The 24,074-nt window shown below is 32.6% G+C and overlaps 2 protein-coding genes across 2 annotated transcripts; one reads left to right on the top strand and one right to left on the bottom strand.

Annotated features, from left to right (window-relative positions):
• The first annotated feature begins 1,313 nt into the window (after positions 1 to 1,313).
• On the top strand, positions 1,314 to 2,513 carry LOC130738751 (F-box/FBD/LRR-repeat protein At5g56420-like). The gene is made up of 2 exons (XM_057590892.1): positions 1,314 to 2,033; positions 2,124 to 2,513. The coding sequence occupies exons 1-2, from the start codon at positions 1,314 to 1,316 to the stop codon at positions 2,511 to 2,513; spliced, it is 1,110 nt and encodes a 369-aa protein (XP_057446875.1).
• Positions 2,514 to 18,203: 15,690 nt separating this feature from the next.
• Positions 18,204 to 23,776, bottom strand: LOC130738741 (uncharacterized). Its single transcript, XM_057590882.1, has 4 exons — positions 23,705 to 23,776; positions 19,263 to 19,342; positions 19,058 to 19,185; positions 18,204 to 18,358 (listed from the first exon to the last, which is right to left on the bottom strand). Exons 1-4 carry the CDS (start codon positions 23,774 to 23,776, stop codon positions 18,204 to 18,206), a joined length of 435 nt encoding a protein of 144 aa, XP_057446865.1.
• Between the last annotated feature and the right edge of the window lie 298 nt (positions 23,777 to 24,074).

The raw sequence follows: 24,074 nt of genomic DNA, 5'->3' as shown, positions 1-24,074 counted from the left end.
TCAAAATTAATAAAATTTGACTTTGAATCTTGACCATCGAAAACGGATTTAATCACATAAAAAAATCAAATATTGAGAAAATTTATGTTTTAAACTTTTCTTATAGCCTCAATTGATAATTTTTTAAAAAATAAACGACAATTAAAATTTCAGCATTAATGGACAGGAGAGAAAAAAATTAATCAGCAATATAATATTCCAAAATTTGAATTGACATGTTGACAAAGTTAATAAAATTTGAATTTGAATCATGGCCAGCAAAATCGGTTTTAAGCACATGAATTGATAATTTGAATGATTATTTCATAGGTAGTAGTCAATGAGGAGAGATACCTTTTGATTATTTGAATGATAATTTGAATGATTATTCCATAACTAGTTAATTGATAATTTAATTAACTAATTTAAGTAGTAATGGAAAGAAAAATAAAATAAAATCAGCTATTAATGAAATTTATAATGATCATTCAATAGGCTGCAAATGATGGACCTCAATACCAAAGTCAAGGAAAAATGGGCTTGCAATAAATTGGTCAGAATGAATTAGAGATTGACACTTGTCAACTCATCCAAGTGAGTCTCACAGTGACTTTCTTTTCTAAAGTATATAAATTAGATAGCTATCAGGCAAATCATGTTTAGTTTGCTTGTAGAAATGTTTTTTCATCACTTTCAATTTTCAAATACTTTTTGGCTTTTTTTTTTCTTCCTGATATTAGTATATTTATCTTACAAGTTCAAAATATTTACAATAACATATTTTTCTTTAAATAGAAAAATGAGAGTCGTAAATATAGCAATTTCAGAATATAAAAAACATCTATAAATATTATAAATTACTCTTACAAACCTACCAAAAAAAATAAATTACTCTTACAAAAATAATAATCAAGAGTTTAATACTATTAATTTTTTTTCATGAGAAAAACTTGTGAAAATTAATTATTAGGTTATCAATGTTTTGCATAAAAAATCGATTTCACAAATAAAATTCCGTTTTTGTAATAACCTGACAAATAGATTCTTTTCTATTTTATTTTCTTACCTAATATAATCCCAATCTTGTAAGAATCATATTAAAAAGGATTAATATCAGATGCCGTTATTTTCTCCATCAGCTATATATGGCAGCATATCTTTGACCGCATTAATAAGGATTGAGTAGCTCTCCATGCATGATATGCGCCAAATATTCATTACTCACTTTCTTTTGCCATTCATTTGCTACAAATAAACCCTAAAACCCAATTGATCACTATCCCATGAAAAAACCTTAGAGCTAGCACTCTCGAGCCGCCAGTTTTGAGGCCAATATGGTCGACAGGATTAGCCTGTTGCCAGATGAAGTCCTCTGTCACATTCTGTCCTTTCTCCCAACCAAAAAAGCAGTTGCAACAAGTGTTCTTTCAAAGAAGTGGAGACCCCTGTGGATCTTAGTCCCTACTCTTGACTATGACGATGAAATCTATCTTGTCAGAGATAAACCCTTTTATTATTTTGAAAAGTTGGTATATGAAACCATTCGTGCCAGAGATGCCGAACAACCGATCAGAAGGTTCCGCCTCAAATATGACAGTTCTCACAGTGACCGTTCAGATGCTGATGTCAATGCATGGTTAAAGGTCGTGATACCACGTCGTATTGAGAACCTGGACATTAACCTGCACCCTAAAGATCATATGATTAGTTTGAATTGCTGCATTTTCAGCTGTACAACTCTTGTTGTTCTCAAGTTGAAAGGGATATCTCTCAACGCTTCTTCTTCTTCTGTTGAGCTCCCCTCTCTCAAATCCCTACATTTGGAACAAGTTAAGTTCACACGCTATCAAAATCTTACTGAGCTCTTTCACGGATGCCCAATTCTGCAGGATCTAAAAGCACATGATATAGATTATGATCAGCAAGACACTTTTTGTGTGGAAGAGATTAAAAGCTTACCCAAGTTGCTCACGGCAGATTTACATTATCAATGGTTCGATATTTATATTCCTTTGAAAGCAGTATGCAATGTGGAGTATTTGAGCATCACAAAGGTTTGAATATATGGGACTTAAAAATGTGTTTAATTAGTTTGTTATTTTGTTACCTTTATTTCTCATAATTTGTCTTCAAAACTTTTGCAGTTCCCAAAGGTTGAGGTGGTTCCTGAATTTCCTAATTTAATGCATATGAACCTCCATCTCCTGAGCTGGGATTCGGTGTATAAGATGCTCAAAAATAGCCCAAAACTTCAGGTTTTTGAAGTTGTTTCAAACGGAGGTAGTTTTGTGCCTGACCCTCATATTGTTCCGGAATGTCTTACTTCACAGTTCAGAAAGTGCTCTGTTGAGTATTATAATGGTACACCAAGTGAACTGCGATTTGCAAAATATATTATGGAGAATTCAACTACTTTACAGACCATGATGATTTGCAGCATGCCTATCTTAGCTTCAGAGTTAAAAGATGAACTTTTTACAGAATTAGCTTCATGCCAAAGGAGATCTGCATTGTGTGAACTTTCATTTAAATGATAATTTCTAGGTTTATCAATAGCTGCAACGGCATATCTTATTAGTTAATTTAATGCAACCGCTGATTTTGAAGAACATATGGATTTTATGTTGTTGTCTTGTCATGTATCCATTTATCGCTTGTGTTTGCGAAACTGATACATGGTCGTACTATTTTGTATTTTGGTGAAGCATTACTGTGTCTCTCTTCAACAAGATTATTTTTTCTTTTCTCTCTATAATTTGTTAACAGTATCAAGGTCCGGAGTCCTTGTTGGGCTTTGTACTTTACAAACTTTTTATCAAGATTGTGCCTTTATCTATATATATCATTTTGATATCATTTTGCTTTTAATCAAGATCAAGGTCCGAGTCAGGACTGGCATGTTTACGTGTTCACTAGAAAGGATTTTGACATCAATGTACTAGTAAGGAATTGATCCTTTCAACATATGTGGATCACGAAAGTCATAGCAGCTTGTTAAGCATGTAATTGATGCTTGAGAAAGTGTATCTTTTATCAATTTGTAAAGCTGTTTCTCCACTACAACATTTTAGCTGTAGGGCAACACCTCTCATTACTACGGATGGAAAAGCGTAGCCTTATAACATATTAGGAAACGTTTTCTCATAATGTTGTTTTAGTCATGTGAAGATTACACCATCATCTGCAACACGTGAATAAGCGTTCTCAAAAGTCAAGGAGAACGTTTTTGTTACGTTATTTTTACGCTATACAAAGAAAACCGTTTTCTAATATCAACAGATTAAAAAACTGTTTACTCATTATATAATAAAAAATCCCAAAAGGTCTCATTCTCTGATCTTCTTCTCCGCACACGCGATCTTCTCCCTCTCCGCGATCTTCTCCTCTCCACCGCGATCTTCTCCGCACACACGTTCTTCTCATTCGCGCTCAAAGCTCCCTCTGCACCGCGATCTTCTCCTTCTGCATCGCGAAGCTCCCTCTTCAATCGCGCAACTCCCTTCGTTAGGGTTTCTCAACTGCGAATCTCCCTCTAATTTCAACCGCGAAAGTCTCCTTAATTCAATCGCACCAGTTCCTCTTCAATCGCACTTGTTCTTCTTCAATCGCTTGAGCTTCAGATCTCTCTATTGGCTCAAATTGCTTAAGGTAAAATCGAGTTCCCTAACTTTTTCTTCTTCGCCTTTAATTTGCTTTCATGTTTCGTGTGAGATGTTGCAATCACTGATAATCAACTCAATTTTTTGCCACAAATTTGCTTTAGATCTGAGAGTCAAATAATGCTGGGTACTAAATCTCACTGCTTGAGTTTACACTTTGTTAACACGATTCATGTTGATACACATCAATCCTGCTTTCAGTTGGTACATCTTTTTTCCTCTTTGTTAATTTGGTAGAAAGTTTATTAATCTGCAAGTTTCGTGTGAGATGTTGCTAATAATCCTGTTTGTTTAGACCATTTTTAATGTGCTAATAAAAATTATTTGTTTTGTATGATAGGAACTACAGAAATTCCTACTTTGGAAGAGTTAGTGGATTGACAACTAATGAGGTGAACAAGTTGGAGCTTGAATTCCTTTTCTTAATGGGTTTCAAATTACATGTCAATATGAGTGTTTTTGAAAGCTATTGCTGTCATTTGGAGAGGGAAGTCAGCATTGGAGGAGGGTACCACATTGAAAGGACCCTTCGATAAGCATTGAGCTTCCTTATCATGAATGGTTTGGATTATTTAGACAAAAAAATTGTATTGAAGGAAACTGATAGCTAATACATACACCATTTGACTGAGGTTCTTATTTCTTATATACTTGTTTTGGTCAATATGATTCATTGTGGTTATTCTGATATCATTTTCAAAAATTACTTGAAATTTTAAGTTGTAAAGTACTCAAAATTTGGGAACAGATGAACAGAATCAGAGAAAATGTCCACCTTCAAGTTCAAAAGACACCAAAGCTTGTCCTCGGCAAATAACAATGGGATCCACTCCTTCAACTAAAGGTCTAGTTTTTCTTCAAATGTCACTTTAGCCTTGTTTCTTCTGTTAAAGGGAGAGAATAAAGTTTATTTTAGTGATGTTTCAGGGAATATTGAATAGTAGCAAATGAGTTGCCTTTGAGGTACGAAGCTTTAGCTCTGTGGGAACTCAAGTCCGCTAGGTGTCAATGGCTACAAGTTTCGCCTGTGGAGGACGCAATGCATATCGGTCATCTCACTGTTGCAGAAAAGGCAAGTGTAGGCAAGTGTTGTTATATCTGATAATTTTCAAGTTGAGGCCTAGCTAATACTTTTATTATGCATCTTTATTGAAGGTGTTTTGATGGCAATGCTTGCTGCAATAGCCAATAGCTAGTATTTCATTTTATTGTTGTAATGTGGTTTGCAACTCTTTGATGCTAGATTGGTGTGTTTCTCTTGATATGTGTTGTACTTGAAATTCATTTTCTGATTTTGTTTCTATAACCTTTGTATTGCCCCTTTTCTCTTCTATGCAGAACCTTTGTCAAGGATCATTTGTCGTTCGCTGCATTCATACCTTGTGAGGTGATTTTGCTACACCTTTTCTCTCCATTCTGAGGATTTAGGATCAGAAATTGTTTATATTTTAATTTCTTATTTCTAGTTACGCCTCTAAAAGTACTTGGGTGATTTTATATTTAGAACCATTGGCTGATTTGCTACACTCTTTCTTGATGTTATAATAATAGCTTGTTTCCCTCCCTCTTTTTTTTTTCACTCATAGGTACTTTTTGCTCACCATGACTTTTTTGTTATGTGGGTGTAGTGTTTCTAAGCAGTGGTTAACAGCTTTAGTGTATGTTGATTTGGGATTGTAAGAATGTTGTCAAGATCATTTTGAGGGTAAACATTTTATTTTTCATTATTTTCTAGATATTATGAATTTCTCAAATGAGCTGTAAAAGGACCAATTCTTGATGTTTTTTTTATGGGACTGCAGTTGAAATTTTACATATGAGATAACCAATTTTACTTCCTTTTTGTGTCATGCTTTTTCTATTTTTATCTTCTTTAGAGTGTTATTCAAAATGGAAGACCAATATGTGATGCCATGGTGAAACCAATATATCCTAGCAAATGGCAATTATGTCAATTCATTCTCTTTAGACATGCTACTCTACTTTGAATTTTGCCCAATTTTTTTGGCTGTCTCTTGTGTAATTCTTAGGTAATTTGTTAAGTGTCAGTGAAGAATTGCATGTTTTTATTCAGGAATGTTTGTTCACATTGGGTTTTGTCTGAGCTTTAATTTGCACATTACTTGTTTGATGAAATGATGATTAAGTGATTAAGTCTATTGGGTGTTGAGTCAAGGTTCAATTTCCGTTATGTGAATAGCTTGCATGCTGTTATAGTTTTTTAGTGAATTCACTATATACACTTGACATTAGACAATTATGTGAGCATGCTTCACATCTGGCTTTCGCAGATCTCTGTTTTAGTGAATTCACTATTACACTTGACATTTGCTTGTTTGATATGTTTACAGTGGGTGCCTCTAGTGAGAGTGGCCTGCTGCTATTGCCTTGGTGCTGTTTTTGTTCCTGTTGTTCGTGCCTTTGCAGTCTGTTTAATTTCTGTTTCGTTGAGAGGCAGTGGCTTGCTTAATGCGTGAAGGATAGATGCAAATCGTTGTGCGAAAATGATCACAATCATACAGATTCAATCTCAATTCAGCGAGCAGGTAAATGCTACCCCACAGTGCATTGTCTGCAACTCTTCACGTTGGAATCTGCATAAATAGGATTCACCAAGATGAAGAAACTCATGATCCCAGAATGACTTTTGTTTTGTTTTCTCTTGTGTTCTTTTTGCCTAGTTTCAGTTGCTGTTGTTTTAGTCTAGTGTCATGTTTGTTTCCTTTTCTTCTTGTTCGAGTGCTTTCTGTTGCTTCTTTTCGTTTTGCTCTCTTGGGAGGGCTATTCCCAAGGCTCACATTATTCTCTATTAATATATATATATATATATTTCTGATTTTGAAAAAATAATTTTGTTATTAATATTTGATAATCTTGGCATTTTCAAAAAAGAAATTGATTAAATACATTAGAAAATATTAATTTTTATTAATTATTAACCAAAAAATATTATTTGTAAAAGAGAACATTTTTAACTTCACTGGAAAAACCGTTCTCATAGGTACCAAAGACAACGTTTCTGGTATACCGAATGCTAATGCTACACTTAAAGATTTGTTCTAAAACACATAAGAGAACGTTTTCTTCTAGTCATTTACGAAAACGTCCGCGAAAGTGTTTCCGTAGGGAAATCGGAAAAATGTTTCCCTATCAGACAAATGGCTACGCTTTAACCCCAAGTGTTGCGCTATTTTAAGAAAAACGTTCTCTTAGGTTTAGGCAACGCCTCAGACGACCACACTTGCAGAAACGTTTCAGAAACCAAAGGCAACGCTTTTTTGGGATTAGGAAACGCTTTCCGGGCGTTGCTGTACACCCAAAATGTTGTAGTGTTCTGAGAGCAGGAACTACAAAGTATTGAAGATGATAGAACTCTATAAGATACTTTGAGTTCTAGATCTAGAGAGATTATGATACAAAGTTTTGCCTCTTAGGAAATTTCCTCTCAGACCATGTGAAGACTTTTTCACTTCTTGCTCGATGAAGATTTTTAAATCAGATGAAAAGTTGTTTCGTTGATTCTCTCAATCTGAAAATCTTCATGTCCCCCTTTTATACTTCAAGTGCTTCTAGGGTTTATTGATAGTCATTGGAGCGTGTAGAGCATATCAAGTTCTAGTATCACATGATTCTTTTTCTAATTGAAAATATCTTTGACATTCTTGGAGAGAAAATCAAGTGCAAAAGAATCACGTGAAGCATAAGTGATATTTCCTGAAATATAATTCACATTAAATTTTTAACCGTTACACTTTATCCTTGAAATTGTTATCATTCAAAATATGATAAGCGATATAGATAACGTTTGAACTTAACAATCTCCCCCTTTTTTATGATAACAATTCTTTCCTTAAACATTACATTTACCAAGTTCATTCTTGAAATGTGCACTTTGTCATTAGCATTTGTTCACGTGATAACAGTTGCACCAATAACACGTTCACCAAGGTCATCCACAATTAACCTGGTTTCATTGCATAAGCCTACTCCTTGGTCTATATTTCTCAAAAGCATGATTGAAGTACCGACTTTCAATAATAGTTTGCAGTTTGGAATTCCTGAACTTTTAGTCTCGTTCAAAATTTTGTGGTAAACCACTCACCTCGGATTTCAGAATCCTCAACATATCGCAATGCAGAGTTAGAGCTCAGATATTCATGTTTTGGTGCAGCTATCATGCCAAGCATGTAAGTGTTTATCATTTCAACAACCTCTAGTGTAGGAGGTCAATATTGCTATATCTTAAAAGAATTGCGGGTCTTTCATTTTGTGCGGAAGGTCAGGATATGCATATTTAATCAATTCCACTAATGGGTCAGAACTAATTGGGATGAGCATCAGACTTTCTGGCAGGATTTGAACATCATACTTTATTGCTTCGGAATCAGGATTATCGCCTTTTTCAATTTTAAGAATCCAATCTGCAAACTCTTTGATTTCTTTTGCTTCATCAACCGTCTCAGTTGCGGTTAGCTGCATGTACTTAGACAATTTCTTGCAATGCTTCCACAATGATGAAGAGTTTACAGTAGCTTCCACAACTTCCTGTCTGCTTCCTCTAGTTATTACAGGTTGTATTTGTCTAAAATCGCCTCCAAGTATTACTACTTTTCCTCCAAAAGGTTTATGTACGTTGTCTTCATTTTTCAACCTCATTATATCTCGGACTATGACGTTTAGAGCTTTGAAACAAAAAAAATTCAACATTGGACTTTCATCCCATATAATAAGGCTTGTTTCAAGCAGAAGTTTTGCTCGTAGACTTCTTTGCTTTATATTACATGTTGAGGTCTCTATAGCATCTGATGGAATGCAAAATTTAGAATTGAATGAGATGTTCTGCCTTCAAGCAAGAGTAATGATGCTATTCCACTAGAAGCAACATTAAGCATAATTAGTCCTCTGAATCTAAGTGACGTGGATAAAATGTTCCAAACAAAAGTATTTCCGGTTCCACCATAGCCATATAAAAAGTAGAAGCCTCCTGAGTTTGACAACACAGATGTGACAACCCTCTCATATACAAAGTTTTGCTCAGGTGTAAGCATACTAAGAAGCTCTTCATATTTTACCTTTAATACATATTTGTTATAGTTTAGTTCATTGACAATAAATTTAATGTCAAATTGTAGGACTTCATCATATTCTGAAGATGGCAAAGTTGGGTAATCATTTAATGACCTACCATTTCTTTGGAGAAACTTCTCAATTTCAATGATACATAAATTTTTCAAATCAGCATCTGCGATTCGTAGTGATGTAGTCGAGAAGGAAGATTGACTAATGATTTTTAACTGTATCGAATATAACTAATGTTGGTCACACACTTTGCATAACTAATCATGCGCAACGTGATTTTCTAAACTTTTGAATTTCATTTAAATTAAATCCAATAAATAATTATGTTATTTCTTGGAAACCTACATACCTGGATTTTGAAATGTTTTTCTTCTAGGGTGTAGAATGCCTTCTGATAAGAGAAGCCAGCATGCATCCCAAACATTATTAGGTTTTGAGATTGAATTCATCAACATTCTTACAAAGAGTTTCCGCATTTGTTCTCCGGAAGCTAAATTAGAGACTTCTTTAATTACATCTATATATTCTTTGTCATCTGTTAGCAACCCCAATTGATCGCATGCTTCCTTAAAAGTACCATATGTTATTCCCTTCATTGTTCTTATACTTCTGTATGATATACAACCCTATTGCATAGTTAGTATGATTCTCATGTAATATAACTCTCTGATGCCTGGAGGGATATACTGTAGTCTACCAATTTTAAAATTTGTTTTTTCTTGGTTTTCAGATTCTATCTTTTTTATGATAAACAAATCTACTGGGAAATTCAACATATGTTAGATTCCGCTCGTATATGTTAGATTCCGCTCGTCCCGGTATTTCTCATTAGCTACAAACCAAGCACTCTTTTGAAGAACATCTCCAATGTCTTCATCATCATAATAATATACCAAATATTCATTTGGAAGATAAAAATTTAGTTTTTGCAACGACGGCCATCGTTTGTGTATGGCAAACTCAAATGTTCTCCAAGTTGCCTCACACGGAGAAAGATAATGACAATGATAATATTGCTTTACCTCATCCACTGGCTCTTTCGCTTGAGCATCGTTGTCCTTATTTGAAATTTGAAGCATTGCTCGGTTTGTGCATTTGTTGATATATTTGAACAAATATTTTATAGCATTGGACTTGTTATAATACTCTATATTAATGTGAGCATGATATTTCATAAGGAGAGTGAGATTGTAAAACACAACATACTTGCAATGTAGAACATATCACATGCAGATTACAATTGTAATAAATAACATATCTAAGTTATCTTTCATTTTTTCATTAAGTTATGTTTTTTTTCAAATTGGTATCAATTTGCTGTATTCGCAATGCATATTACAACTGTAATAAATAGCATACATGTTATCAATTTCAATGTCTTTTCTCATAATTACAATCCTTGTTTACCTTCTTCTATACGTAGCCTTCTTCGTCAATAGTGGTGGTGATTTAAAATTTATTGGGAAAGAATTTAGTGTACCTAGCCTTCCCCATGCATGGCGATTTTTTGTTTGGACTACCACACGGTCATGTATCATGAAGTTAGAAACTATAACATGAGTGTTTTTAAAATTTTAATATATTTAATTATTTTTAGTATTTTTATTATATTTTTAAATATATTTTTAGTGCAAAGAATATTGCTAAATTCTTTATTTTAAATCACTACTTGAAAATATCTCACGCACTAAGTATTCAAGTCAGTATAACTCTAGATTTCTTTATCCATATAATTGAGTTAATGAGTTTTAAAAATATATATAATAGAATAATTTGAATTTTTTTGATATTAAAGCTATTCTAAAATATTTTTCAACATATATGATTTACTGAGATGAGAGAGAGTAGAGAGAGAGGCTATGGAAGGGGGCCTCCGGCACGGTGGTTTCAGCCACGACGGAGGTCGACAGAGAACTCAGAAAGCTGGCGCACGCAGCAGCGTCCAGGTGAGAAGCATTGGCAGCGAAGAACTTATGGATTTGGGGGATCACAACGCACCTAAGGCCAGGTGCTTTTGTTGCGAGTTCAGTGCATAGGCAGCCAAGGCGACCACTTCAGAAAAGTGTTGAACGACAAACTTCAAAACAGCAGCAAGAGTCCTTCTCTGTGTTCGTGGATGGTCTTGGGGATCGAATAACATTGGCGAAATTACGATCAATTTTTGGCAAAGCAGGGAGGCTGCGTGATGTTTTCATCCAACAGAAAAATAAAATTCAACCACGCTTTCGCTTCGGTTTCGTGCACTTTCAGACTAATGACGAAGCTTGGAAGGCGATTCAGATGTTTCATGGATTGCGTTTGGAAGGTAATTTTCTGGTGGTAAAGAAGGCGAAGTTTCAGCGGCCTTCTCGCATGCCCAAGGTTCCGTCGCCGGGATGCTATCAATATGAAATTCAAGGGAGAATTTGGCGACCAAAGGGCCAGCCTCATACGACTGGAGAAGCGGTAATTTTGAAGAAAGAAGAAACATCAGATCAGCCTAAGGAGGCTACACACAAGTCTAATAATTTTCAATTGCGCCTCACATCGTCAGATTTGGATGAGGACTGGTTTCGACGATGTGCTCAGGCACGTACTCATGAAGATAAGCCCTTAGACGTGTTGTAGGAGGAATTTAGTAACATTGGTTTGTTTAATTTTAGACTTGTTCCATTGGGAGCGAATGAAGTGATAATGGAATTTGAAAGTCCGGAAGAGATGCAGAGCACGATTACAGAGTGCAGTTATTTTTTGGAGCAAAAGCTTGCTGATGTTCGACCGTGTACAATGCTCACCTATGGAGTTGCACATCTTGTGTGGATTCGTTTATGGCAAGTTCTGCTGGGATTATGGACTGAATCTTTCTTTACGGCTGTGGGAAACCGGTTGGGAACGTATGTGTCGTCAGATAGTGCAACTTTGTTAAGACATCGTGCTAATTTTGCTCGGGTTTTAGTTCGAATGAATCATCCGTTGTTGCAATGCTTTACGTTGTCTGTTGATATCGGTGGGACGTCATGTATTGTTCTAGTTGAGAAGGACGCTATTGCTTATGATTATGGGAGCGTCGAGGATATGCCGTCAACACCGGTGAAGCCTTACGTTTCAGATGAAGATGAGAGTTCAGAGGATGATGTTGTGAATGATGGTGTAGCCATAACCCAAGACTTTGTTAATGATAAAGAATATGAGTCTGCAGTTGACATCGGTTCCGAGGAAGAAGATGAAGTTTACAGAGATGATAGAATGGAGGGCTTGGGCTGTTTTGATTCTGGTGGCGGTTCAGAGGTTGGCTTGGAGGTGGCGGAGATGCCAGAGGGGCCACCGACGGCTGAGACAGTTGGGGCGGAAATTTTGAATTTGAATTTGATGGCCATGAATTCAGGAACGACAGATAAGGAGTAGTTACAGGACTTGGTAGCTTCTGGTTACACGTTGGAAGAGGTGGAGGAATGGAAAAAGGAAATAAAATTAAGGGAGAAATATGATGAAGAAATTCAAATTTTGAATAAAAAGATGGTATATCTTCCCAAAGATTATGGCCGAAATTACTCTGTCACAGGATACTCATTCAATACACAAGATTTATTTTTCAGTTCAGCTCATTCGTGGCAGCCGTTTTTTGTGAACCGGGGCCCACAAAAATTTAACCAACAATTAGGAGGAGGGGCGTGTTTGGGTATTTCAACAGCAGGTCAAAACAGGTTTTTATATGCTGAGGATGAGGCGTGTTTGGCTCAACGAAAATTTGGAGATAACGAGTTTGGTTTAGAAGTGGCAACACGTGAAAATTCTCATGTCTTTGTCCATACCTCCCCAAATCAAATCGTAAGACTAACCACGCATACAACAACAATTTCATCTCCTATGTGTGACACTCGTAATCCAGAGGGGAGGCAGCACCAATTCACACCTGTCGGTGTCGAGTCTGCTTCCCCTACGACTCCCAGCGTGGTGACTACCCCACAAACGAATTCTTCACAGAAAAGCGCTCAACGTGGGCGCCCCAAAGGTAGCAAGAACAAGCCAAAACCCTTGCCAATTGATTTGTTGGAACCAGTTATGGGGGAGGACAGAGTGACGACGCGAGCCCAACGAACTTGGTTGATTGGCAAGCAATTGGGTTTGAAGCCTAGAGGGTCAGAAGCTCTGATGCTTAGAGGACTAGAGGCTCAAATACGACAAAATCACCCCCATCTCCGTTGATGCCATTTTGCACTAGAGACCAGACTTTTTTATGAAGGGGGGATTTTGGTTTTATGCATCTTATCTGATTTTAACGGAGTTAATTTTGCTGCTGGTATGAAGGGGCTTTTTGGATGATGCTGTTACTGAATTTTGGTGGTTTTGGTGCTTGTGTTGCTATTGGTATTTGTTGTTGTTGCTGATAGTTATTTACTGTGGTCAGTTTTGTATGCTGTGTTTTCTGTTGCTGATGTTGTTCTGTGTTGCTGCTGTTGCTTAATGCTATCACGAATTTGCTGTTGTTGAAATTGTTGTTTGCTGTTGCTGTTGGCTGCTGTCACGAATTTTAATGGAACTGGGATGAAATTGATGCTGCTGTTTTGCCTCTGCTGGTTGTCATTTTAAGTTGGAGTTAAAATTCGTTGCTAGTGCTGTCATGAAGTTTTGTGTGTACTATTATTATAAGGGATGCAAAATTGGCGATCTTAGGGGTGTGGTACTCTTTTTCCTTGTTAGGTTTTTTCCCATTGGGTTTTTCTTAGCAAGGTTTTAATGAGGCTCATTCTTAAGATTTCGTTCTTCGCCATGTTGCGGGGTTTCTTTTGGGGTTTTAGCTCACATGTTTACCTGACATGTTATGTTGCTTGAGGGATACAATTTCTTGTACTTTCTTTTCAGCCTTGGGATCTTTTGCTCATGGTTGGTCTATTAATAATAATTCTTTCATTTTCAAAAAAAAAAGAAACTAGAAACTTAGATAGAAAAAAGTTTAACTATAGTATATATATACTCACTTTTCTTTAATTTAATTTTCACCTCCTTTCAGAAAAAAATTCACCTACTTTTTCTCTCCATCTCTTTCTTATTTTTCTATCAATATTCCATATTATATCTTTGTTTCTCACTATTCTATTCTTATCACTCCCTTGGGCATATGTATTAGATGGTGTAAAGAAAAAGTATTGATTACTATTTATTAAATCACATAACCTGCGAAAATTAGATTGATATATACACAGTAAAATTAAACAAGCAATATAAATAAAAAACATGATTTAAATATTAGAGTTAACTAATACTAAAAATGTCTCTAGACTTCATGAGGATAGCTTTGTTATTATAGTTAAAATGAGAAAGATACCAAGAAGAAATAATTAAGCAAAAAACTTCCTCAAAATTCATATCAATGTCATCTGAAGCCATCAAACATTTATATGTTTTTTTTCTTCTTCGATAATATGCATCAAATTAATAAAAATACTTCATATGAGGATGAAATTCAGAAACCATGGTTTAACAGTCGGACTGTTGAGAGGCTGAAATCAAGAAACTCAATGTTTGAGAAAAGTTAGATGCATAATCTTATTTGTACAAATAGAAGAAGGTTTAAGAATCTTGGTGCTTTTCCTGGATGGTTCTCATAAGCAAATTCATGACTCAAAGAGTGAAACCATACCAAATAGAGAAGCATTCGGTCCTTCAGATTCAAACCAATAAGTTATATAACCAAATCTCTATTTGATCGTAGTTTGAAAAAATAAGTAAAAACTGCATAACAATATGAGAATAATACTTGACTTACTATCTTTTAAATAAATAAAAAATTGTACTTTCCTTTAAACGACACACCAAATTCCTTGTCTCTCTACCCTCAAAAAAATTTCCTTGTCTCTCTTTCAATCATCTTTAAATTTGTACTCTCTCATAGTGGCCTTACAATAGTATTTTTTTAGTAAAAAGATTATTCTAAGATCTCATGAGTGGAAATGAAGGCCATAATTCAAGACTCTTGTTACTGATTAATGAAAGACACCGAGTTATCTCATATTCTAAAAATTGGAAAAGTTGAAGAAAAGTCAAATGAACAAAGTCAGAACCCTCTCCTCACAATGCAATTTTAAATCGTGAATGAGTGGAAAAAAGAGAGGATTACTATATCCTCCGAAACAATGAGTCGTATAATCCTCCGAAAAAGCATTAATGAGCCTTGTAGAACTCTTAGTTCAAGGTACAACCTAATATCAATTAATTTCTTTTTGACTTTTTTCTTTTACCAAACTTACCCCTTGAGTGTTTCAGTTAAAAAAAAAAATCAAATGTCACTTTCTTTTCTTCTTTCAGTGCTGTTTCTTTTTAGTAATTTAATTAATTATAACGTAAAAATATTGAAAATATTTGAATACTAATTTTTTATTTAATGAATAATTGATTAAATGGTTTAATTTTTATAGAATAAAAATGTTTTACCTTGACACTCAATTTTTCTCAAGGTATCTCTCTAACGTTATGAGATTATGTTAAATGGGTGAGTCCCTTTTAATAAATCATTTTCCATATGCATTGTTTAGGGATCAAACTCTGAACTAAATGCTTAAGTAGTTCAGCTATCTATCAATTGTGTTAGATTTTGTTCGAACACTTACTCAATTATACTACCAATGATTACCTTCCATTTTAATTTTAATTAAAATAGAAGTATAGTTACTCGTGTAGAAAAATCAATTAAATATTTTTAAATAATGTCTATAAGTAAGTAATTTTTTTTTAAAAAGTATAAATAATTAATGTTAGTATAACGTTACTATAAAATTATTTCAAAAAAAAAAACGTTACTATAAAAGGCTTTTTAAAGTATATAACGTTGCCCCTAAAAAAAGTATATAAAGTTTATTATGTTTATAATATAATTATTATAGTGTTTCAAAAAAAAAATATAATTACTAGGAATAATTTAAAAAAAAATTAATGCTTTTTATTCTATTTATGGTAATAATTTATTTTAATCATAAAACGTGAAATGAAATGTAAACTACCGTGAAAATAAAGTATTTTTTGTTGTACTGACTACTACTGAGTTGTAAAACTTTAATTCATAATGAAATTTAAATTTTAAATTTAACTTTTATTTATACTGACCTCTTTTCCTATATGATATCGTTTTCTCTTGCAAAAGAAAAAGTTTCTTAAATTTTAATTTTTAAAATTATTTATAATTAGTTATTTAGTTCTTTCAAAAAAAAACTTAATCTCCAATCCTAAATTTGCAGTTTCCTATTTTACATATAAAACTAGCGGAATTACCCGTGCCCTGCACATGTGACTTTTGTTATTTACAATTTAAGTTTCGTGTAATATTATATTTTGTATCTTTTTAGTAAATATATCTTAATAATTGTTTCAACTATATGTTCTTAATATTGATAATTGTGTATTAATCTACCATAAATTTTTACCTATTTAAATATAAAAAAATTCAATTTTTTTAACTGATAAGACTTAGATTCACTAAAAAATTTGTATATACATTAAATTAAATCAGTATTTTTAATTTTTTAATACATGTCTAATTATTAATATTCGATTGATCATTTTTCGTATCAATATTTCTATTTATAATAACAATATAAATAATAATAATAATATATATTTTGATTCAAAAATTTAATTTCAAAGAGAAATCAATATGTAATAAAAAAATAAACCCCACTTCTAATAAAACTCAAATCAAATCATAGGAATAAATCCCCAAATTAAATAAACCAAAATAATATATAATTTACCAAAATTATTTAGATCCAAAGACTTCTCTTATTTTTGAATAAAGTCTCACGTGACTATTACTTTTAAGTTTGAACCCGTTCCCCTTTTTAGTCTTTTGTCTTTGGCTTTTTTTTTTGAAAAGTTGTCTTTGATTCTTTAATCATACCTTTGGTAACTACCGGCTACCAGGGACGATGGAGGAAAAATCCATTTTATCAATCCAAGCAGATAAATGGAAGGATTTCCGTCTTTCCCATTCATAATTTAAAAAAGGGGTGAACAATATATAATTAAAATCATGAAATAGGGATGTTCATAACGGAACCAAACCAATTAAAATAGCTCAAACCGATACAAAAAAATCAAAACCAAAAAAACCGAAAACCGCAAAAATCGATATTTTCTTCCCATGTTCAAAATCGAACCGATCCAAACCAAACTGAAGTATTTATTTACTTAAATTTTGGCATACATACTTAACCATTTAACCATATTTATAATGTTTTTTTATCTTTTTAGTAAATATGTTTTTAACAAATGGTTCAAATATATATTCTTGATAGTGAATATTTTGTATTAATTAACCTAAAATTTTAGTTAATTAATTATGAAAGAAATTAAGAATTTTTTTAAAATACTTAAATTCACTCAACGTTTAAAGTCAAAATCTGTTTTTAATTCATTTGAATTTTAAACTATAAAGTTGTGAAATAAAATATAAGAGGAATAACTTTTTTTGTTAAATGAATAAGTGAGAGATAATTTTATTTCGAAAGGTAGAAGATATAATATTAAGGATGCCAAATGTTTTTTTGAAATTAAATTCTTATATCTTAGATAGATTAACTCATTGACCACCAAATTTCTTTTTAAAAAAAAAAGACAATTCAATTCAATTATATCTTGTCTATAGTTGTTCAACAACCTTCGTCCCTGTTTTAATGTTCTTTTTTCCATTAAAAAAAAATGTATTTTATTTTATCTGAACATTTTTTTTTCATTATGATTTCTCTCTCACATTACAAAATGGCCCCAAAAAGCTCATCCTTTTATCTTCCATCAGCATTTTCCAGAATCGACATTTTTACCCTATGTTTCTCTCAATCGTAAAATTCATCAGCCCCAAAACCTGCACCATTTCTTTCTTCCATGGATTCTCTAGCTTGGAACTGGTTTTGTTTCAATACAATTTTGCTTACCCAAAAAAAATGTATTGCTTGGTTTATATTTGGTGAGACCCAAAAGACTTGGAAAAATGAGAGAATGATTACGCCATGTCCATCTCTTTTTCTCCAACAGATCAATTTGTCTTCTTAATTTCTTCATGCTTCTTACTTCCATGCGTTTTCTTTATTTCATTCATTTTGTGCTTATAAAATATGAACAGCCTTAAGCAGCCTGTTGAATGGCTGTGCTTCGCTCAATTTTTTTTTATGCTTTTAACCAAGTTTCACTTCCTCCACCTATGATGTGTCTAATATACAAAAACATGGAAGGAAAATGATGGCTCTTGAGGACATGGTGGAAAATACTGTTGATAGGAGGCAGAAAAGGATGATCAAGAATTGAGTTTCTGGTGCAAGTTCAAGAGCAGTAAAACAGGTGATCTTTCTGTTTCTTTATTTTTAGTTCAATGAGTTCTTATTTTCAATTTGTTTTCCTTCAATAAAAGCACTCAATCTGAATGATAGATACTGTAAACATGCATACATAAATGTACTCAAGCGTAATGTCTAAAGTCTTGAAGTGGAAATTGAAAGGCTGATGAAACCAATGGTTAGATTATTGTGTAATACTAAAAAAGATTAACAAATGGTCTTCATTCATAAACAACAGCAAGGAGCGGAATTGCGGTGTAAAACATGAACTGCACATAAGACAGCGATCCAGAATCTTCTGACACAAATCCCTTGTTGCTTCGTGCATGCTTTCTTGACCTGCATAAATTCACATCCAATATAATTAAGTGAATTTTGTAATATTTATTTAGTAAAAAGAACAATTAATACTATTTTCATAGAATACTATATGCCTATAATGTCACCGAGAGTTAGCTCAAGTGGTAAGAGTTAGGGGACATAAGGGTTGGGGAGGGGAAGGTCCAAGGTTCGAATCCTGGAAGGGAAATTTGAAGGGATTTTCTAACTTACTAACAACTAACCACTAACATTTGTCTATCAAAAAAAAAACTATATGACTATAATACAAAGAATCATGTACGTTATTACTTACAGTTGTTCTTCCTTCCCTGAACCTATTAAACTCAGATAATGCATGAAAAAATATAATATACAACCCACCTAAACACCCAAAAATATTTTACATGTTAGAATTAACATATTAACACATAAATTATTTATAATACCGAATGTAAATGAATCTATAGTACTCTATAAACCATACCTTATAGTGTTATATTTGAAAATACTCTCTCGTACACAACATGAATTGTTTTGTCAGAAGGTAGATCATCATGATTTTCTATTAGGATCTGTAGCCCTTGTTTGTTTTTTACTCTAGATAGAGCAACATATAATTGTCAATGGCTGAAGACTCGCCTTGGAAGATATAATCCTACACACCCAAGTATTTACTAATAAATAAAATACGAATTTTTTAGTAATATATGTCAGTACCTTTGTACATTTTCATTTTAGCCAACTGCAGAATAAGAACCACTGGACCATCGTGTCCTTCAGCAACATATTGTAAAAATTGTTGAGCAAAATCTTCCCACAGTGTACACCTTAGGATTTCACTTCCGCTATAATTTAATTGATAAAATGAATATATAGTGTTTAAATTTAAAAAATTGAAGGAAATTTTAAATATAATACTTACTCTAGAGCATCCAAATCAACAACAATATAGTTGACTGACTGTAGTAACTTCTTTCTTGAAGTCTGATAGTTATCATTTGGCTACGACAACACCTATGGCGTCTGCATCAAAATATTAAAAGTGATGATCTCTATATTTATTTAAAAAATACAAATACTTTTTACACATACCGATCAATTCCTCGTCCTCTTTAAGATTTTCAAATATTGAACCATATGGTGCGAAGCTAAACCCATAAGGCTGACTCAAATTTTACAACGTGGCTGCTCCACACTGTAGCCTGAATCTTGTCACCCTGGAAATTGTTGGATTTTCGTTAAAAAAAATATGGATGAAAGATTGTTTTTTTTTTTAAAACAGATCAACATGCTCATATCTACAAAACCGCAAGGGCATGAATTTGTTTGTAAATAAACCTTAGCATCCAGGAGGATCATGTCAATTTCGTTAATATCATTTTTTTTTAAAAACATTATTCAATTATAATGTTCAAATCCTTAATTTCATATAATTTTTAAATCTATAATTTATATCTTTTCATTATTTATTTAATATTTTATTACAATATTCAATTATTATTTTTAAAAGCTATTCAATCAATTTTAGCATTAACGTTTTTTTTTTGAACGTGCATTAATGGTTGTTTAAAATAGGAAAAAAATTGAAATTTATGTAGTGATTGGAGAAATTTAATAATGAGTATGGAGAAACCTAATAATGATTGTTTTAATGGTTGTTTAAAATAGGAAAAAAATTTGAAATTTGAATGACTTTTTTTAATATAGCTGTATTTTAATATATATAAAAAACGACATATGAATGTCAATATTTTTTTCATTAATATATGTTTATTTTTTAAATTAATGAATTATTATTTTATTATTTTTGTTTTTTGATAATATTTGTAAAAACAAATCTGGATTTCATGCTATTTTTTCGTAAATATCAGTTTTTTTAAGACCTTATTCAATTAAAATGTTCAAATTCTTAATTTCATATAATTCAATCAATTTTAGCATTAACGTTTTTTTTTGTACGTGCATTAATGGTTGTTTAAAATAGGAAAAAATTTGAAATTTATGTAGTGATTGGAGAAACTTAATAATGAGTATGGAGAAACCTAATAATGATTGTTTTAATGGTTGTTTAAAATAGGAAAAAAATTTGAAATTTGAATGACTTTTTTTAATATAGCTGTATTTTAATATATATAAAAAACGACATATGAATGTCAATATTTTTTTCATTAATATATGTTTATTTTTTAAATTAATGAATTATCATTTTATTATTTTTGTTTTTTGATAATATTTGTAAAAACAAATCTGGATTTCATGCTATTTTTTCGTAAATATCAGTTTTTTTAAGACCTTATTCAATTAAAATGTTCAAATTCTTAATTTCATATAATTCAATCAATTTTAGCATTAACGTTTTTTTTTGTACGTGCATTAATGGTTGTTTAAAATAGGAAAAAATTTGAAATTTATGTAGTGATTGAAGAAACTTAATAATGAGTATGGAGAAACCTAATAATGATTGTTTTAATGGTTGTTTAAAATAGGAAAAAAATTGAAATTTGAATGACTTTTTTTAATATAGCTGTATTTTAATATATATAAAAAATGACATATGAATGTCAATATTTTTTTTCATTAATATATGTTTATTTTTTAAATTAATGAATTATTTTTTTAATATTTTTGTTTTTTTGATAATATTTGTAAAAACAAATCTGGATTTCATGCTATTTTTTCGTAAATATCAGTTTTTTTAAGACCTTATTCAATTAAAATGTTCAAATTCTTAATTTCATATAATTGTTAAATGTATAATTTTTCATTATTTATTTAATATTTAAAAAAATTATGCAATTATTATTTTCAAATCTTTATTTTCGTATTATTTAATTCAATGAGTGTTAGGCATTATTTTTGCAATGTTTTCAAAATTATGGTTATAAAAGAAAACTGAAAATTAAAATGTAATAAATTAGACCACAATAATTAAGGTGAGTTATGATTGAATGTTGTGACAAAAAAGTAGATTGGTTTTTTTTCTTGGAGGGAAAATGGATAACTTTGGAGGTGCCATGTGTCATAGATTTCTAGAAGAAAACCTTCTTTTCATATGATGCAATCAATTTTAGGATTGATGGTTATTAAAAATAGGAAAACATTTATAATTTATGTACAAACTTTATGATTTTGACCGAATGAACAATGGCGGTTTAAATTAAAAAAAATAATAGTTTTTTTTTAAATAGAAATTTTTTTAAAATTATTTGAATGAATTTTTTTAATATACTTGTATTGCAAATCATCTTTTCTTTGGTATTATTTTAAAAGCTGTGTTTTATTTTTTTTGCAAATAAATAGTGTTAAACATGGGGTTGAACTTATAATTTTGCACTATTTATTTATACTGTTAAAACATCATGAGATTTTTATTTTAACAGCTGTGTTGTAGTTATTTTGTATAAAAAAAAGCTGGGTTAATATTTATAGATTTGATGTAAAAAAAATTAATAAAAAAGAATATGGGTTTTGTATGTTAGGCATGTGTTTCATTCCTAAAATTTTTTTTTGAATCCGTATTGTTTAATAAAAAAATTATTTTCAATCCGTATTGTTTAATTTTTTGAATGTTAGGCATGTGTTTTGTAATTGTTTCTATTTTAAGTTTATCAAAGAAATCTGAAAATTAAATTAGATAACAATAATTATGTGAGTCATGTGGTTTTATGTTGGAAAAAAAAAGAAGGATTTTTTTTCTTGGAGGGAAACTGAAAGAATTTTGGGGTGCCATGTGACATAGGCTTCTAGAAGGAAACATTATTTTCATATATATATAGATATTTTCTATATCAGCTTATAAAATATTTATAAAATATTTGATATATTTAAAAAATATTCCAAATAAAATTAATTTTCAGATTTAAATTTCTCAATTTGTTTCAGAATTTTGAAATTAATTAATAAGTATCAATAATAACTTTTATTGGAATTATAATTGAATAACTAATACAGGGATGAGATATTAAGATGCCGTAATAATTATTGTTTTGAATACATCATTGACAACGTTAAAAAAAAAAAAGAATACATCATTGATAATTATTGTTCAGTTTTCAAATTTAAACAATTAGTATTTTCCGATGTACCAAAAAAATATTTAAACAACTAGGGAGTAAATTGAGTTTGTTATTGATATTTTTTAATTGTTAAAAAATCTCTCAATTTTTGAGTTATCAAATTGGACCAATGAAAAATCATCAATATGGACCAATGAAAATTAAACATTTGGAAAATCATTGTAACCACCAATAGGAGAAAAACATGTGTCATTTAAGTTGCAATATGACTCACTTTGGTGGATGAGCCTTATATATTATTAAAATGATAAGGCATGACATGACAAACAGTAGGAACAAACAATGAAGCATTAATGCATAAAAAGCCAAATCATGGCAACGAAGCAAATTTTCAGGTTAGAATAATAAAAAGTGCGAGCAGAGAGATTAGAAGTTTAGGGGAGGCTTAGTGGATGAGCTACTTCAAATATGTCCTTCTTCTTCTTCTTCCTGAAGCACAATGCAGGGTGGAAGGTTGGTCTCTAGGATGTCAGAGGGTTAGGAGGAGCAGAGAAGCGGAGGGCAGTCAAGGAGGAGGTCAAGAAGGCTAGTCTTGTTCTTGTTCTGCTACAGGAATCAAATTTGGGGGCTTCTAGAGAGAAGGAAATTTTGTGCTTTGCTAATTCTCTGAACCTTGTGCGCGATGTTGTACCGGCAGTAGGGACCGCAGGGAGGTCTCATTTCGCTGTGGAAAAGCTCTAGGCTGAAGGTGTAGGAGGTACTCAAAGACTGAAGAATGCTTGGTACTATGATGAAACTCTTGAGGGATGACCAGTCATGTATGGTAGTCACCATATACGGACCCAATTCAGAAGCAGGGAAGGTTGATTGCTTCACTTTGCTGAAGGGAAGGTTGGACCAGTGGAGTGGCCCTCTGGTGGTGGGATGTGACTTCTCACTGCTACTCTAAACTTGGGGGAGAGGCCAGGGATGTTCTTCGTGATGGTTTTTGGTTTGTGTTTCTGCCCATGTGTTCCCTGCACTTGTAGTTTTGGGAAGCCTTAAATCGCGGTTTTGCCCAGACATTATGGCCTAGTTGTTTGATGGAGATGGCTGACGTTTTCTGCTGCATTATAGCTGGGTTGGTAGTTGCGTGTTTCTTGTGTGGAGTTTCGGGAACAACTCTGTTCCATCATGAACATTGAGATGAGGTATAGTACCTAAGGTGCAAGGAACATGATGTGAGATTCCTAGAGAGAATGAGAGTGTAACCGCTTAGAGAGAGAAAGTAACTGAATTCCAGCTTGTTATTTCTCAAATGAGCTGAGAGTCCCTTACAATTGGTCCCATATTCATTCCTGACTCTCACACGCTCCGGTTCCCCTTGCTGATCTTGCGAACTTAAAGCTCCAACCCCTCTTGCTCCTCCTCTCACAGTCATTTCCTGGTTAGTTTCTTATCCTCTCTTTCTCCTTCTATTTTTACGATGCCTTCCGGCGGGGCCCTTTCCTCCGTGGAGGAGATCAAAGCCCATCGCTTGGCAACCTTTGCCACTCTTCCTTCCCCCATCTCCGAGGCTCCTGATCAGGGAGTTCTTGACCAACCATCGGAGCTCTCTACTAGCGGATCCCTTTTGGACCTTGCCCACATGGCTGGTGGGCTTTGCAGTTACCCGCTATTAGAGGGCCTCCTTCGTACTTCCGGCTGCCAAGAGCAAGATCGCCCTTGGCAACACCGTG

This window comes from Lotus japonicus, chromosome 1, assembly GCF_012489685.1.
Source record: "Lotus japonicus ecotype B-129 chromosome 1, LjGifu_v1.2".
In the NCBI taxonomy this organism is placed as follows: domain Eukaryota; kingdom Viridiplantae; phylum Streptophyta; class Magnoliopsida; order Fabales; family Fabaceae; genus Lotus; species Lotus japonicus.
This window is presented reverse-complemented; position numbering and strand designations above follow the sequence as displayed.

Bases quoted from the DNA above. Each gene is read 5' to 3' on its own strand.
- LOC130738751 (XM_057590892.1), top strand. From the start codon at position 1,314: ATGGTCGACAGGATTAGCCTGTTGCCAGATGAAGTCCTCTGTCACATT. The intron at 2,034-2,123 runs GTTTGAATATAT...AAACTTTTGCAG, and splicing joins AGTATTTGAGCATCACAAAG to TTCCCAAAGGTTGAGGTGGT.
- LOC130738741 (XM_057590882.1), bottom strand. From the start codon at position 23,776: ATGACTGTGAGAGGAGGAGCAAGAGGGGTTGGAGCTTTAAGTTCGCAA. The intron at 19,343-23,704 runs GTGAGAGTCAGG...GTGTTGTCGTAG, and splicing joins AGCAAGGGGAACCGGAGCGT to CCAAATGATAACTATCAGAC. The intron at 18,359-19,057 runs GTACTGACATAT...GAATTTATGCAG, and splicing joins TAAAATGAAAATGTACAAAG to GTCAAGAAAGCATGCACGAA.